The 18,913-nt window shown below is 43.6% G+C and overlaps 1 protein-coding gene across 1 annotated transcript in view; it reads right to left on the reverse strand.

The window, feature by feature from the left end:
- The window catches only part of MRPL39 (mitochondrial ribosomal protein L39), a 111,182-nt gene that overhangs the window by 34,540 nt on the left and 57,729 nt on the right, over nt 1-18,913 (reverse strand). The window contains exons 5-6 of the mRNA XM_056559438.1: nt 17,522-17,589; nt 10,253-10,365 (exon numbers count right to left, since the gene is read on the reverse strand). Coding sequence (XP_056415413.1) covers nt 10,253-10,365; nt 17,522-17,589 — 181 coding nt within the window. The remainder of the gene's footprint in view (nt 1-10,252; nt 10,366-17,521; nt 17,590-18,913) is intronic.

Here is an 18,913-nt window from a genome sequence, read left to right on the forward strand (position 1 = left end):
ATGAAAAGTGATCGTTTCCCTGTAAGTACCCAGCAGTGGGCGCAGCTGCCTGCATGCCGCGGTGTTATATCATCCACAGCCATTAGGAATCCCGGCATCCCATACCAGCTGTGTGTAATTTCAGCGCATTAGTAAGTGACAGTGTCAGAACATTGTACATTCATGTTACAGGAAGTTAACAAAGTTTGTTTGGGTCTTCACAATATGCGAGAATTCCCTTTAGGATGGAGCGTATTGAAACGTTATATTGGCGATGAATAGAGATGCAGTAGACATCGCTTATCTAGATTTTAGTAAGGCCTAGAGGGCTTAGGGCACATTCACACAGCTGATTTTCCAGAGTGGAATTCTCTAAGGAAAATATGATGCAGCAGCCTCCCATTGTTCCCAGCGGAATTCTGCTGCACCATGCATGTTCTACCGTACAAAATTCGGACCATGAACATTTGTTTTTTCTTTTGGTGGAATTTGCTCTAAAATGCCTATTGAAATGGAGCATTTCCATGCAGTCCTAGCACCTACGTCTACCCGTCATTTGCCTCTAGTGCCCCCTGTCTGGTTACAGTTTATGACCAAACTCTACTTGTTTCAACCTATACACAGACTGACTGATTCCTGACTATCACTTTGGTACCATTATAAATCTATGCACTGACTATTGGTAACAGAGACTATTCTGGGGGTAGCCCACACCTCCTTGTTGGAGAGAAGGTTGAGAAACACTCAATTCTTTAGACTTCGCCTTCGATTTAGCCTTTAGCAATCCATTAGGGACCTTGTTGGTTCGCTTCACCTGTTCTCCTCGTGTCACAGAAGAACTACATGTACATGGTGTCCGATAAGGTGCAGTACAGTGGATTTCTCTATGCTAATAAGCCATATGCTTGGCTGCGGCTGTAAAAGGTCTTTACTTCCAGCTGCGACCCTGTTGTAATTTGTAAGTGCTTAGAGGATTAAAGATTTGAGATAGTAATAATATGAACAGCTGGTTATATCGCTCATATCCCTGCAAAGGATGAGCATTTAGCTTCCCCATGTCCGGTGTTAACGGTGGAATGGTCATCTGTAAGAAAGATCCTTTTATAGTAAATCTCGGGATCACAGATTATTTTATATTCCAAAGCACAGGATTTCTGAGGCGTGCCGCATATCCAACCTCTGCTTCCTGTCTGATAAGTTTTATTTTATGGTTTTTTTGATGGTTCCTTGACTTTGATGGTTAAAGGTGTTTTCCGTGACAAAATCCTACATTCATCGTAGGGACGTGTTTTATGTTGACTTTAAAGGGGAACTCCGGTGGAATTATTTTTTTTTTTTCAAATCAACTGGCTACAGAAAGTTAAACCAATTGGTAAATTACTTCAATTTATAAATATCAACCCTTCCAGTACTTAGCTGCTGTATACTACAGATAAATTTGTATAGTTCTTTCCAGTCTGACCACAGTGCTCTCTGCTGCCACCTCTGTCCTTGTCAGCTTCTAATCTGGACAGTTCCTGACATAGACAAAGGTGTCAGCAGAGAGCACTGTGGTCAGACTGGTAAGAACTATACAATTTTCTCTGGAACATACAGCAGTTGATAAAGTACTGGAACGATTAAGATTTTTTAATAGAAGTAACTTACAAATCTGTTTAACTTTCAGGCACCAGTTGATTTTAAAACATTTGTTTCCCACTTGTTTCCACCGGAGTTCCCCTTTAACATAGTTCTATACCTTTACAGATTTACATTCTAGTAGCACCTATCTATTACAAAACCCAGATGGTAATTTGTTTGCAATCCTGGACTTCTTGGCACAAACCAACTGCACCATCTACCTCTGTGAATCCCAACCAAGTACTCCTCCTATCCTCATTACCCTCTCTGTACACCACCTATCTAGATTTTGACCTTCCTTCCAATCTTGATCTCTTTCTCCCCCCCCTCCACATTTTCTAGCTTCAGTCTCCCGTTACTTAGAATTACAATCTTCCCTGTATGGTGGTGATGTACCAGTGCAGCTTCCTATGACACCACTGTCACTGTATGTAAAGAGGCTCTTGGCCTACCGACATAAATAATCATGGCTGATATAAGTAGGGGCTATTATGTTTTCATTTAGTCACACAGCTTCAATCCTCCTAGTTAAATGTCCTCCAAAAGGCAAAGCTGTCTTGGAGATGTGCATCAATTTACCATAGTAGTAATGGTGTACGTGATTTTCTTATGACTAAGGGTGGGAAAAGCTCTTAGAGCGGAGAGTAGGTATTTTCATTATGTACCCCATATTTTCATTATGTACCCCACTGCCCATGGTCTCTCCAGACTGTGGCATCTTCACTGATCTCTCCACTGACACCCTTCTGTCACCCAGCATGGTTTGCATATAGAAAAAAGGTAGAGCCTGTGATAATTCCTAGAAGAATATAAAAGGTACCTTGAAGCCGCTCATCTTCTAGGGTTGTGTGAAGAAACAATACCTAAAAGCACCTTAAATGGGTACTCCGGTTTGAATTTTATTTTATTTTTTAAATCAACTGGTGCCAGAAAGTTAAACAGATTTGTAAATTACTTCTACTTAAAAATCGTAATCCCTCCAGTACTTCTCAGCTGCTGTATACTACAGAGGGAAGTTATTTTATTTTCGAATTTCTTCAGCCTGACTACAGTGCTCTCTGCTGACAACTCTGTCCATGTCAGGAACTGTCCAGAGTAGGAGCAAATCCCCATAGTAAACACCCACAAGGAAACTACACCCCTCAAGGAACGTAACAAGGGGTACAGTGAGCCTTAACACCCCACAGGTGTTTGACGACTTTTCATTAAAGTTGGATGTGTAAATCCATTTTTAATTTTTTTTCCCCTAAAATGTAGTTTTTTCCCCAAATTTTATATTTTTACTAGAGATGGGGGTAACAAATTTTGGGGGACATTTCCTCCTGAGTATGGAAATACCACATGTGTGGACGTCAAGTGCACTGCGGGCGAACTACAATGCTCAGAAGAGGAGTCACAATTTGGTTCTTGGAAAGCAAATTTTGCTGAAATGGTTTTTGGGGGGGCATGTCACATTTAGGAAGCCCCTATTATGCCAGGATAGCAACACCCCAACCCCCCCCCCCTCCTAAATGGCATACTATTTTGGAAGCTACACCCCTCAAGTAACGTCACAAGGGGTACAGTGAGCCTTAACACCCCACAAGTATGGGGCAACACCAGCATGTTAGTGTAAAAAAATGAAAATTTTTCTTTTTCCTTTTCATTACGGGTTAAAGGTGAAACAGCCCCCCAAAATTTGTAATGCAATTGCTCCCGAGTACAGAAATACCCCATATGTGGCCCTAAACTGTTTCCTTGAAATAAGACAGGGCTCCGAAGTGAGAGAGCACCATGCACATTTGAGGACTAAATTAGAGATTGCATAGGGGTGGACATAAGGGTATTCTACACCAGTGATTCCCAAACAGGGTGCCTCCAGCTGTTGCTAAACTCCCAGCATGCATGGACAGTCAGCAGCTGTCCGGAAATGCTTGGAGTTGTTGTTTTGCAACAGCTGTTGCAAAACTACAACTCCCAACATGCACTGACAGACCGTAAATGCTGGGAGTTGTACTTTTGCGATAACAGGAAGCACACTGGTTGTAAAACCTTCAGTTAGGTTCTGTTATCTAACTCAGTATTTTCCAACCAGTGTGCCTCCAGCTGTTGCAAAACTACAACTCTCAGCATGTACTGATCGCCAAAGGGCATGCTGGGTGATGTAATTATACAACAGCTGGAGGTACGTAACTACAACTCCCAGCATGGCGAGACAGCCATTTGCTGTTCGTGCATGCTGGGAGTTGTAGTTTTGCAAGATCTAGAGGGCCACAGTTTAGAGACAACTGCACAGTAATCTCCAAACTGTAGCCCTCCAGATGTTGCAAAACTACAAATCCCAGCATGCCCAAACAGCAAACAGCTGTCTGGGCATGCTGGGAATTGTAGTTTTGCAACATCTGGAGGGCTACAGTTTAGAGACCACTGTATAGTGGTCTCCAAACTGTAGCCCTCCAGATGTTGCTAGGCAACAACTCACGGGCTTCCATAGTCGCAGGATCGCCGCCCGCCGACGGTAAGTGACCTCCCCCGCCGGTCACAGGACAGTTTCCCCGTTATGCCCGGACAACAGTCGGTGGACAGAGCGGGGAACAGAACTTTAAACCCCCGCCCCCGATCTGCTATTGGTCGGTCGCTTCTGACCAAACAATAGCAGGGATAGGAGGGGTGTCACCCCTGCCACCTCACTTCTATCTCCTTTTGGACAACCCCGATCCCCCTTATTTTCCGGATCACCAGAGACCCGTATGACCCGGAATCACCGCAGATTTGCGGCAACTGCCGACATGGGGTGGGGGGGGGGGAGGGGGTCTCAAGAACCTCCCAGGGGTTTGCAAAGGGTGCCTGCTGATAGATATCAGCAGTCAACCCGGTCCGGTCCCTTAAAGAGGTACTCCGACAGCTGTCACGCCCCCTCCCATAGGCTTGCATTGAGGGGCGGAGCGTGACATCACACGGGGGCGGAGGCGTGACTTCACACGCCGCCAGCCCCATGGTCGCCGGTAATCAGAATGTTTGCTCCGGGGACTGATTTTAACTGGGGTGCTGCGTGCAAGATCACGGGGGTCCCCGCGATCAGGCATCTTATCCCCTATCCTTTGGATAGGGGATAAGATGTCTAAGTGCCGGAGTACACCTTTAAGTACCAGGGTGTGAGGACGTAACTGTACGCCCTGGGTCCTTAAGTGGTTAAAGTTTATGGGTCGCTTGAAAAAACTTTGATATGTCCTAGAGACATGGCAAATTGTTCAGACCCCAACCAATTGTTAGAATGAGCCAGGAGAAAATAACTGCTGACTGAGACAATCCATAGACTTACAGAGTAACTTTGTCTCGCTTAGCACACTCTTCTCCCAGGTAGTCTTAGCTATCGGTCACGGGCTAAACACTCAAACCCCGACCTATCAAACCTTTTCACATATCTCTACAACAAGTCACAGGCCCAGATTTATCAAACCGTGTGAGAGTGAAAAAAAAATAAAAAGAGATTTTCTCTCTCAGCTAACGAGCTCTGGTAAAGTGAAAGCTGAGCTACGATTGGTTGATGTGGAAAAACTCTCTATTTTTTTCTTTTACACAGTTTGATCAATTTGGGCCATAGCGCCCATTTAAAAATCAAATACTAGTCCAAGGTTCCAGTGAAGAAGCAGCAGTCTGAATAGGCTTTTATCACCAGTTGCCTCAATCCCGAAATCAGAGGACCTTCACCATCAAGGAGAAAAATACCCGCATACTGCGCTGTGACCCTCAAAGGATGAAATCCTACAGAAGACGCGGTTTCAAAGTTATTTTTTTTTTATTATAAAACGCGTTTCGGGATGTATATGCCCTTTTACAAGTGAAAGACAGATCACAGTGCAGTATCTGAGTAATTTTCTCCTTGATGATAAATGTACTTTCTATGGAAATGGCAGCAGAAATCTATTCAAGTAAATGGGATATGCTAGGTTGGGCCTCTGTGATGCTGCCCTAAGTAGCATTCTACTCCATCTACCTCTTGTTTCAACCCCACTCATGAGATCAGCACAGAAATGGTTCTACGCTAATCTATGGAGCTACGTACACCACTGTCCTTTTCACAGTCACTAAAAAATAAATAAATAAATCTGGGTTAAAAGGGGTACTCCACTGGCCAGCGGTCGGAACTAAATGTTCCAAACTCTGTTTTCGTGCTGCAGGGGTCAGCCACGCCCTTCGTGATGTCACGGGCACGCTCCCTCAATGCAAGTCTATGGGAGGGGACGTGACTGTCGTCACGCCCCCTCCCATAGTCTTGCATTGAGGGAGCGTGGCCATAATGTCACAAGAGGCATGGCCGACCCCCGCAGCCCAAAAACAATGTTCGGAACATTTTGTTCCGAACGCTGGCCGGTGGAGTACCCCTTTGAGGCCCCCTTAAAGGGTGTGAACATGTCCTAAGCTAGATCAGACGTTCCATTTCGTTTCTGTCTGCAGAATTCCAGTTCTCGGCGAGCATACTTGGTAATCTCATACATTCATGCAGAGTTCTTATGCATTTGGCATATTTCTTGATGACAGAAAATTGTTATATATTATAAATTCACATTTTCTTCTCTTTTTTTTTATTCCCTTTGCAGACATAAGTCAGCCGCAATAGACTGCACGTAAGCTCCGGGGCTTCCATTCATGCTGTGCTGCACTTGACATATGTAGATCAAAGAAATGACATGCAAGACGAAATCATGAAGAAGCAAGACACACACAGCGGCAAATGGAGATAAGGGCAAAGGTTACATTGCGGGAGCCGGCTGGGACAGGCTTCTTTATTTGGGTTGGATTGACACAATGTATTTTTCAGAAATATCTATTCTGCTTTAACCCTATTTGGGTCTTTACAATGATTTTTTTTTTCTCCATGTTTTATTTTGTAATAATTATTACAGGCTGGGGGGAGTGAAATAACATAAGATAGAAATACTATGTACAAGGGAGTGGAATTATCACAGCTCTTATACAGGACAGCTAAAAACTGGCCCCTCATAGCCTTTCTTACTGGACTCACCATTTTGATACTAACATTGCTGAACAGAAAACTGGTAGCCCCTAATCCAAGGCTTTTCAAACTGGGTGCTGCAAGTTCGTTGGTGGCAGTCCATAGGTGTGTCGGGGGGGATGGTCCACGGCCACTTTAAATCAGTAAGCGGCGGTGGCTGCTTGGACCCCCAGAGATGCAGAGCATCCATCTAGGCTTGCCATGGGGGGGTAATCATGTGGTATAGGGGGTGGTCAAGAGGGGGGAAATGAAATGGCACAGGGGAGGATCAAGGGGGTAATGAAATGGCACAGGGGGTGATATGGGGAGGGGGTGATATGGGGGGATGAATTGGCACGGGGAGGATTGAAGGGGGTGGCATGACACAGGGGGTTCAGGGAGAGGATAAAATGGCACAGGAAAGGATTGGGGAGGGGGATCACGTGGCAAAGAGGAGTTTCAAGGAAAACAAATGAAGTGGCACAAAGGCTCAAAAGGAGGAATGAAGTGGCACAGGGGGTGATAAAATGGCACAGAGGGTAATGAAAGGGGGGGATAAAATGGCACAGGGGTGATTGAGGGGCTAGTGAAAAAGCACAGGGCGGATGAAATGGCACAAGGTATGATAAAGGAGAGGGGGTAAAGTGGCACAGGTGGGTAGCAGCTAGGGCTGCACGATATGGGGAAAATGTGCGATTGCGATTATGGGCCTAAATATTGCGATTTCAATATGCGATGCAATATAATAAATAAATGGTGAAATCCCGCCATTTTATGTCCAATCTCCTCCATTTTGCAACTATCCACCCATTTTATGCCCACTGCCCATTTCACATCTCCACATTGAATTTATATCTTCTCCCATCACATTTTCCCACTATGTCACATTACTCCCCCCCCATATGCCACATTCCTCCCCCCCATATGTCACATCTCACCCCCCCATGTCACATTTCCCCTCCCCCTACACATTTTGTACTGCTGTACTGAGTTTCCCGGGCGGTTTTCAAATCTCCCACCGGATCTGGGAAACCTAGTGTGTTTGCTGCCGAAAAAGACACGTTACTCTGATGCGGCCAGTGATGGTCTGAAAAGGTAAAGGTCCTGAAAAGGTCTGAAAAGGGAAAGTTGAATGGTGAAGAGAAGAGACACCGGACCGCACGGAGGGAAACTGCATCGGGAGTAGGTGAGCAGAAGGTTTTTTTTTATTTTTCTCACTGCGCCCTTTTACTTAGCTCAGTGTTTTTCTACCAGGGTGCCTCTAGTTGTTGTGAAACTACAACTACCAGCATACCCGGACAGCCTTTGCCGGTCCGGGCATGATGGGAGTTGTAGTTTTGCAACAACTGGAAGCACCCTGGTTAGGAAACACTGACTTTTAATATTAAAATTTTTTTTTTACCTGCTCTGGCCGGCCCGAGCAGATAATCGCAAGCTTTCCCGGGGGGCCGTATGGCTATATTGCAAAAAGCAAAAATCACGATTCAATTACTTTTGCGATATATTGTGCAGCCCTAGTAGCAGCCATATTTGTAATCCTGATGCTGGTATACCGTTGTGCATCGTGGGACGTGCAACATTATTTGTGCAATTGGCGGTACGGCGAGTGATGGGTCACCAAACTATGCATGTCTAAAAAGGGTGTAACCAAGATGGAAAGTTTGCAAAGCCTAATCCATTCTAACAAAATGTGATACAACAGCAAACACCCAGCAAGCAGCCAAATATCAATATCACCGCTGATCTGAATTAAAAGTGACCCTCATGTTTGATTTGTTAAATTATCGGATTTTTTTTTATTCAATATTTTATAATTAATGGGAAAAATAAAAAGTATATTCAGAACACAATCACAGGCAGTCCTGACATCAAGCTGTGTAAGAACCTATTTGTTGCAGGAAAACTCCTCATAGCTTGAAAAAGTCTAGAATTCGGCATGGAAATCTACTTTATTAAAAGATTTGCAAGAGGAATGACAAAACCCAATTTTTCGGCATTAGTCACAGAGGAGTATCACAACTTTAGCTACACTGTAGGAAGTCTATAATTCCTTCCATTCTATATGGGACATGGCGCTCAAACAATCAAATACAGTCCAGGACTTATTGCCCTGCTTGCCCTCGGTGCACAGAGCCCTGCTCTGCTCTGTGCCCCGAGGGCAAGCAGGGCTCTGTGCCCCGAGGGCAAGCAGGGCTCTGTGCCCCGAGGGCAAGCAGGGCTCTGTGCGGTGAGGCTCTATGACCACACGCACACAGCAGGATGATTGACAAGCCAGGTGCCTGCACAGAGCCCTGCTTGTCCCACCCTCACTTTCTGTATTTTATTTCCACACGGAGACACACAGGCAATAGCTGCAGGGACAGCAATTTTCCCTCCACAAATGTACACATTTCTAACCAAAGCATATTACAAATCAACATATAATGTTATCAAAATTATATAAAAGGTTTGCAAACAACAGGTACACTTTAAAGCATTTGATGAGGTATGTATTAAATGGGCACTGTCATTAAAACTTTTTTGCTATTGCACTCCTTATGGAAAAAAAAAAAATCTTTCTAATGTACTTTGATTTAAAAAATACATTTTTTTTTCTATGTTTTGTTTTATTTGTGTTTAAAAAAAAGCTGCCACTAGGTGTCTCCCTACTTGTCCAGAGCATATTTCCCCCTATCTCTTGCACAGACTTTAAGACTTTAGACACCTGGTGGCCTGGCAGAAGTCCAAAATCAGGAAATGCTGTCTAGAGTGCTGTGGAGGGGGGGGGGGGGGTGCAGCCTTAGCAAATCATAGCTCATCTCACACTGAACTGCTCTTGGCTGTGTGTAGCAGAGTGAGGGAGGAAGTTCTCCCCTGTATGGCTTCAGATGATGTCACACCTGCTGGGGAACGCCCCCTTCCCAGTCTGTGAATCTGAGAGACAAAGCAGAAAATACAGAGCAATATCAAGGTAGAAAACTAACAAATAATAAAAATAAAGGCAGGAGGTGGTTTATCATGACGGGGGGCAGTGAACTGCGAGGATTATAACATTTAACAAGATCACGAGAGGTGCATAGAAACTTCAACTATAAATTGACATTTTCCAGAGGGGATTTCCAGTTTTATTGTGACTGTAAGGGGGTTGATACCGCAGCATGCAGAGCACCCTATAGTGGCGTATACAAAGCGGTAGGGAGTCTATGAGCCCCCTACACAAGAGGCCTTTTATTGCTGCTGTGCACAGGACGGCAGAGGTAAATGTATTAGCAATGTCTATGATCTGGCCTGGTTTCATTATAAAGAGATAAAAGAACATTATTATTAAGCCATACTGTTGTTCCTGCAATTCCCCAAAGGTCAACCTGAACTTTACTCGTCAATAGCACTTTACCACCCAAGCTGTGATGACAATGGTCCGATACTGGGAGCCAAGAGAGGTTCACTGGTAATATTTTAGAACATCAATTGTGTAGAACATTTACATCCTGACCTGGAAGTTTCTTTGCTCTCAAAAACAAACCATATATATAGCACAGCGCAGCTAAAGAAATTGTGGAATGTCTGCGTACATAAAGGCTTAGGTAACCGGGAGAAAACAGCATTATTCTACACTTCATGTTCCACGTTTATAAAAAGCATTTACCTCTTTTGTTACAAAACCGAGAAAAAAAATTGGAAAGTTTCTATGTAACTCACGGATTGTGCTGGAAGATCTCTCTGGCGACCTTTTCCTCCACTTCCAAACACTCGAACGGCAAATCTTTGCTTATGAGTTTAAGGGCATCCTTGGTGAATGAATGGAGATTCTCCTACAATACAGATCGAAAAAGAAAAAGGAAAAAAACAATGTTTTTGGTCATATATTCTTTAAAGGGGTATTGCCAACTTAGTCATTTAAATCGGAGGTCCCCAAAATAGTCCACAAGGTCCGCCAACAGTCCAGGATTTGAATTCTTCTGTTTTATTCAATGAAAATAACCTTAAAACCCCGGAATGTTGATGGGTTTTGAGAACTGGGTTGGGGATCACCGATTTAAACAATGTGCCTCATGATGGCTATATTGATTTCAAAGAGGGGTTACTATACTAATCAGAAGAGTCCCTTCCATACCGGTAGACTTGAGATTTCCTTTATAGTGATCCCTCAACTTACAATGGCCTCAACATACAATAGTTTCAACATACAATGTTTTTTTCTGGACCATTGTAACTTGAAACCAGACTCAACATACAATGCTACAGACAGTCCAGATCTGCGAAATGTGTCACAACAGGAGGAACTGATCAATCAGAATGGGCATTTTACTGGTAAATCACCTGTATTACTGAAGTGTATGCACTGACTGGTGTCTGGTAGCGCCCCCTACAGTACAGGGAGGAACTACAAGTTCTGTACTACTCCTTACCTGTGCCAGGGTTAGCTGCTCCTTTGGACACCAAGTAAGGGCGGCTCCATTTGGGACACTGTGTGTACTGTATAGGACCCTGAAGAAGCTCCTGTCCTCTACATAAACCATTGTTTCCCAACCGGGTGCCTCCAGCTGTTGCAAAACTACAACTCCCAGCATGCCCGGACAGCCGTTGGCTGTCCGGGCATGCTGGGAGTTGTAGTTTTGCAACAGCTGGAGGCACCCTGGTTGGGAAACACTGACATAGACCGTGATTTACAGCTCCCAGCAGCTCTTTCTTTTATATGTAAGGATTTGCTTTATCTATATTAGTTATCTACTTATTTTTCTTTAATCCTCACTTTTTCTTATTTTTGATGACATTTTGGTGGCTTCAGAACCAATTACCAGGTTTCCATAGAGTTCTGGTCTCAACATACAATGGTTTCAACATACAATGGTCGTCCCAGACCCAATTAATATTGTAACTTGAGGGACCACTGTATTTGAATGACCATCAAGTAATTCTACATTTCCCCAGCAGAAAAAGGAAGAATTAACCCTTTACAGCTCCAGTGTTGACACTTTGGTGGTTCCCGATGGTCTTTGTTTATTTTCCTGCAGAAGTGACATCAGGTATAGCCATGTGACCACTGCAGCCAATCATGACTGACAACCCTCATCGGTGACAAGAGATTGGCTGCTGCAGTCACATGACTGTACCCAACCTCATTGCTGCAGGAAAAGCAAATACTGAGCATTGAGAACCACTAGAACAGTGGTCTTCAACCTGTGGACCTCCAGATGTTGCAAAACTACAACTCCCAGCATGCCTGGACAGCCAACGGCTGTCCGGGCATGCTGGGAGTTGTAGTTTTGCAACATCTGGAGGTCCGCAGGTTGAGGACTAGAGATGAGCGAATTTACAGTAAATTTGATTCGTCACAAACTTCTCGGCTCGGCAGTTGATGACTTATCCTGCATAAATGAGTTCAGCTTTCAGGTGCTCCGGTGGGCTGGAAAAGGTGGATACAGTCCTAGAAGACTCTTTCCTAGGACTGTATCCACCTTTTCCAGCCCACCAGAGCACCTGAAAGCTGAACTAATTTATGCAGGAAAAGTCATCAACTGCCGAGCCGAGAAGTTCGTGACGAATCGAATTTACTGTAAGTTCGCTCCTCTCTATTGAGGACCACTGCACTAGAATATCTGCACTAAAACAGCGAAGTAATATTTTCTTTTTTTTTTATAAATAACATTTTATAACATTTTCTGCAGTTAGGTTTATTTCTTATATAACATTCCAGATAACCCCTTTTAAAGATATCAATGCCATATGTCAGCATTTCCCAACCAGGATGCCTCCAGCTGTTGCATAACAACAACACACAGCATGATGAAACACTGGGATATGCCTCAAAAACCTAGTATAAAGAGGTTCCAGCTCTGACCCACTTTTGTTACTTCCTTGCTGCTGCATTCTCAATATACTTCAATGAAAATCCTGCAGTGTTTGGGAACAACACTCCTTATTAAGGTCTATAGGAAATATAGAAGAAGCCAAGCAAGCAGTGCTAGATACAGAGGTATTGGTATCGCTATAATCGGTTAAGAGCAGGGTTGCAGAATGTTTTTTCATTAGGGATATTTGCAGGACAGAGAGGGTCAGTGGTGTTTGGTGTTTAGGGATAGATCCAGGGAAAGATTAGGGATAGCTAGCCATGGTTGCTTTATGTTAAATTTGTTCCTCATCATTCATCCCGTTATCATTTAGTGTTTATCATCTATTGGGGAGTTCATCACCTTGTTATTTGTTAACATATAACTCTGATCACACTTTAGTGGAACGATATCTGTTTATATCTTTTGGTAAGTTGGTAGACTAAGGGTGCATTCACACCACATTTTGCAATACAGTTTTGCAATACTGTATCGGGTTTTTGATGAAAAACGGATTCCTCAAAACCTGACTTAGGCTGGGTTCACACCACGTTTTGGCCTGCGGTTGGGAAACCGCATACGGCCGAAAAGGAAGCCGACCGGAGGCTGCGGTTCACTCCGGTCGGCTCATAGACATGCATTAAATACGGTTCCCGAATACGGCTGAGTGCGGGCGCCGCGATTAAGCCCCGCCCCCCTCCTCTCAGCCGTATACGGGAACCGTATTTAACAAAACGTGGTGTGAACCCAGCCTAAACTGTATCAAAAAGTCTGTACAAATTTTAACCCATATACGGTTGAAAACTGATACGGTTTGAAAAATGATGTCCGGTTGCATCCGTTTTATAAGAAAAAAATGTATACGTTTTTAACTTTTGACTCCATTATGAATAAAGTTTCACTTGTTTGATTGAAATTCCAAGAAAAAAAACTGAGCAAAGCCAAAAACCATATGGTGAAAACCTGATTGAACCGTACGCACATACAGTTCTGTACGGTTCCCATTGACTCCCATGTTTTTAAAAAAAACGTATACGGTTTAATTCAGTTTTTCACCCGGACAAAGAAACGTGGTAGACTACAGTTTTGGATATGGGTAAAAAACTGGACAATACCGTATGAGATGCAAAACGGACTAAACCGGATAATGCGTTTGACATACGGTTTACAATGTTAAGTCAATGCATACGGTTTTCTATACAGTTCCATATGGTTTTTAACTTGAAACCGTATACGGGAACTGTATAACAAAAACGTGGTGTGCGTGCACCCTAAGACTATATCGGTCAGGATACGGATTTGCCTAAAGTCTTGGGAAAGTCTCAGACTGCAAAGTTGCCGGGAGAGAAAGGGGCTGTGTAGGGAAAAACAAAGTGTCAGATCGCAGGGATCCTGTCTGCTGGGACCCCCGTGATCTCCTGCACATGACCCGGCTCCCTGAGAGGAGCGAGTGCTAGGGACGGCTCCATTCATTTCTATGGGAGTGCCAGATATGCCCAAGTGAAGCACTAAGGTCTCTCCAGCGCTGCCATAGAGGATTTGCTGCACAAACTCTATAAACAGATATCTTGCTGCCGGAGCGTGATCAGAATTCTACTTTAGTAGATACATGCTTTCATATATTCTTCTTCAAACTTCCTGATTGTTACAGTTAAGCCCAAATATAAATCCCCGGGATATCTAAGTATCAGCAACCACCAGTAACAGGCTGGAGAGGCCACTGATATAGGCAAAGTTTGGACATTTCATGGCCAGGCAGCTTTAGTACACCATAGGCTTTTTAAAGGGGTCATCCAGGATTAGAAAAAAAGAGCTGATTTCTTCCAAAAACATCTCCATACCTGTCACCAGGTTGTCTGTGGTATTGCAACTCAGTTTCATTGAAGTGAATGGAGCAAAGTTGTAATACCGCACACAACCTGTGGACAGGGGTGGTGCCGTTTTATTTTTTTTAAAGGGGTATTACGGGCAAAAATATTTTAGCCCCTATCCAAAGGATAGGGGATAAGATGTCTGATTGCGAGGGGCCCGCTGCTGAGACCCCCGCGATCTCCCTGCAGCACCCGCATTCTATGCAGGCGCTGAATTTCCAGTTTCGGAAACCTCCAGGTTTCCGAGACTGGGGATGTGACGTCATGCCATGCCCCCTCCATTCATGTCTATGGGAGGGGGCGTGACGGCCGTCACGCCCCCTCCCATAGACATGAATGGAGGGGGCGTGGCGTGATGTCACGTCCCCAGTCCCGAGAAACCCGGAGGTTTCCGAAACTAGAGACGCAGTCCCCGCATAGAATGCGGGTGCTGCAGGGAGATCGCGCGGGGTCTCAGCAGCGGGCCCCCCGCGATCAGACATCTTATAAAATGTTTTTGCCCGGAATACCCCTTTAAGACATATTTTCTATTCCTGCATGACCCCAATTAATAGATCGAATGTAATCTACTAGTGACTATGCTTATTCTCATACAGACATATGTTGGATTACCTTTTTTATGGGTATTTTTTATGATATTTAAACATAAACCACTGCTTTAAAAGGTGATGTGAATACGGCCTTGTTTTTAACAAGCCGACAGTAGAACTTTCATTGTTTTTACATTCGGAGATGCCTCCTACTTTTCATTTACACTCGCATCCGAAATTCACTGGTCTGACAATAGAAGACAGTTTCTATTAGTTACCATTTCACATCAATGTGAAAAGCAGCAGAATGATCAAAATCTGGTTTATTACGAAATGCAGAATATACCTTCTCCCTTTCAATATTAAGAAAATGAATTTATCATCCTGACTACCAAATAGAATCCTCTCTACATCCACTATAAGGGGCATTAATCCACCCAATGTAATGGGCACTTTCAGTATTGAGAACGCTATCACAGGGTTTCCACAATTATCTAAAATTTTATACATTAAAACTGAATATTTTATTTAATAAAAAAAGGGATTTTTTTTAAAGTCACTATTGGGAATTCACAGACAGTCTGTGCAGCAATACTAGTTATCATGTAGAGAAGCTGCACTTGTACCAGCTATTTCTGGAGCACAATTTATGGGTGTCTGGATTAAAAGAGCAATAGGGACACCCACTGGAGACAAGAAATGTAGAATATCAACCTCCTTACAGATGACAGACGCTACATAATAAATGTGCATGTGATGGGACCCAGGAGATCACTCACAATTCTATGTTAGTGTAAAGTGCCCTTCGACATACAAGGAACGTTCCTCTATTAAACAGTTTTTAAGGGTATGTTCACACGTTCAGGTTTTTTATTGCAATTATTGAATATAAAGTCATGAATGGATATTAAAAGAGAAGAAATCTCAGTCTTTCCTTTATACATGTCCTTCACATCATGACTTTGTATTTAGTGATTGAAACTGAATATCTGAACTTGTGATCATGCCCTTATATCCGGCATTCTGTGCTGACTGATTTCTTAATTTAATAGAAGTCGAAGCTCAATATTTCTGAAACAGAGATCCAAATCATTTGCACACATGTAAAAATGTAAATGATAAACATTATGTCTGCCTGCAGTCACCACTAGGGGGAGCACACTGCATACTAGCCATATACTTTTCCATTAAGCGGTAAATCTGCAGGGGAATACAGCGGTAAATCTGCAGGGGAATACAGCGGTAAATCTGCAGGGGAATGCAGCGGTAAATCTGCAGGGGAATGCAGCGGTAAATCTGCAGGGGAATACAGCGGTAAATCTGCAGGGGAATACAGCGGTAAATCTGCAGGGGAATACAGCGGTAAATCTGCAGGGGAATACAGCGGTAAATCTGCAGGGGAATACAGCGGTAAATCTGCAGGGGAATACAGCGGTAAATCTGCAGGGGAATACAGCGGTAAATCTGCAGGGGAATACAGCGGTAAATCTGCAGGGGAATACAGCGGTAAATCTGCAGGGGAATACAGCGGTAAATCTGCAGGGGAATACAGCGGTAAATCTGCAGGGGAATACAGCGGTAAATCTGCAGGGGAATACAGCGGTAAATCTGCAGGGGAATACAGCGGTAAATCTGCAGGGGAATACAGCGGTAAATCTGCAGGGGAATACAGCGGTAAATCTGCAGGGGAATACAGCGGTAAATCTGCAGGGGAATACAGCGGTAAATCTGCAGGGGAATACAGCGGTAAATCTGCAGGGGAATACAGCGGTAAATCTGCAGGGGAATACAGCGGTAAATCTGCAGGGGAATACAGCGGTAAATCTGCAGGGGAATACAGCGGTAAATCTGCAGGGGAATACAGCGGTAAATCTGCAGGGGAATACAGCGGTAAATCTGCAGTGGAATACAGCGGTAAATCTGCAGGAGAATGCAGCGGTAAATCTGCAGGAGAATGCAGCGGTAAATCTGCAGGAGAATGCAGCGGTAAATCTGCAGGAGAATGCAGCGGTAAATCTGCAGGAGAATGCAGCGGTAAATCTGCAGGAGAATGCAGCGGTAAATCTGCAGGGGAATACAGCGGTAAATCTGCAGGGGAATACAGCGGTAAATCTGCAGGGGAATACAGCGGTAAATCTGCAGGGGAATCCAGCTGCAGCAAAGCAGATTAGGTCTGGATAAGGCTCACCTACGCGCTGCAGACATTGTACATGAGATTATTAACGTGGTGTAAATTGTAATTTTTCTGCTACATAAAGAGCACAGAATTGTTGCTGAAATACCCTGGCATTAAACAAAACATTTGAAATGTCACGTAGACATGTCAAAAATGTTGTGTTCAGACCCCCCACCGAGATGATAAAATTCTATTTAACTTTCCTGCCTCTTCATCTCTCCTTTTCCATCAAGGACATACAATTGACAAGCGTCCTGATTTACATGGCAGATGTCCCCCACCCTAAACATAATGAACATTTCAGCTCGAGGGCTTTATTTGCCTTTAAGCTGTTCTTAGAAGTCAGAAACAAAAAGAACCCGCCAAGTGCTGCCGCTGAGCGGAGTCCAAGCCATATATAAGATGATCACGGAGATGAAGTTGTGTTGATGGCGCCGGCGCACATTACTGCGGCTGTGATCACAGATAAGTCTGTCTCATGAGCCTGTGATGGCTGGAGGAAAAAAAAATAATAATCATACTAGGTACCCGGCATAAGAGAAGATGAAAATCCAGCTCACCTTTGTGGGATTCCAGTCGTCCAGACGCTCGTCCAGCACCACATCGTAGCAGAACGCTCCGGAGATTACTGCACAAAACACATTCAAACCTTAGATGGATAACATTTCACTACGTTCGCTGCCACTAAATCCGGATTAACCCAAGCGCTGGCATGTAGGAGCGCACTGGCAGCAAAAAGTGGAATGCACTAAATACATGTAGACAATCGAGAGCCTGCCAAACTAAGCCTGTCAATATTATACTTGTCGTGTGAAGAAGCCAAGCGCTCTGCATGCCGGGCTCTAGGAAAATGTATTATATACATATGCAGATGCAAATCAAAAAATGTTGCAGTATCTTGTAATACCTTTGTTATTGGACTAACAGAACTTTCGGGACTCCTCCCTTGCTTTAGACTTGAAAAAGGGAGGAATCCCGAAAGTTTCATCATAGGTATACCTCAACTATGAGAGACAGAATGAGAAAAACTAATTATGGTGGAAAATAAGTATCTGGTCACCTTCAAACGAGCAAGATTTCTGGCTCTCATAGACCTGTAACTTCTTTAACCCCTTGGGGACAGAGCCCATTTTAACCCTAAGGACGGGAGCATTTTTTGCAAATCTCTTTATGTATTAATAACTCTGGGATGCTTTTACTTATAAATTTGATTCCAAGATGGGTTTTTTGTGACATATTCTACTTTATGTTAGTGGTAAATTTACGTTTATACTTCATTTCTTGGTGAAAAATTCCAAGATTTCAGGAAAAATTTGAACATTCTGCATTTTTGTAACTTTGAAACTCTCTGCTTGTAAGGAAAATGGATATTCCAAATAAATTATATATTGATTCACATATACAATATGTCTACTTTATGTTGCCATCGTAAAGTTGATATGTTTTTACTTTTTGAAGACATCAGAGGGCTACAAATATAGTAGCAATTTTCTAATTTTTCCCAAAAATTTCAAAATCCGAATTTTTCAGGGACCAGTTAAGTTTAGAAGTGAATTTGAGGGTCTTTATGTTGGAAATCCCCTATGATGGACCCCATTATGAAAACTGCACCCCACAAAGTATTCAAAATGACATTCAAATAGTTTAAATGGGCACTGTCACCAACTTTATTTTTTGATATGTTGTAGTACTTATGTACTACAACATCTCTCTAATATACTTTTATTTTTTTATTAAAATGGTTTAATGTCTTTAGGTCTCCCTCCTAGTGGCCGGCTGCAGCCTGGCGTGACGTCACGTCTGAAAAAGGACTGATTTTGGCCTGGCAATTAGTCCTTTTTCAGTTAGGCTGCACTCGCTCCCTGCCTGTCAATCAGACAGGCAGGGAGCGAGCGCATTGGCTGGCCGGCCACTGGCTGGGAGGCCACTCCTCCCGCACATCGCCACCACTG

This window comes from Hyla sarda, chromosome 2, assembly GCF_029499605.1.
Source record: "Hyla sarda isolate aHylSar1 chromosome 2, aHylSar1.hap1, whole genome shotgun sequence".
Taxonomy (NCBI): Eukaryota; Metazoa; Chordata; class Amphibia; order Anura; family Hylidae; genus Hyla; species Hyla sarda.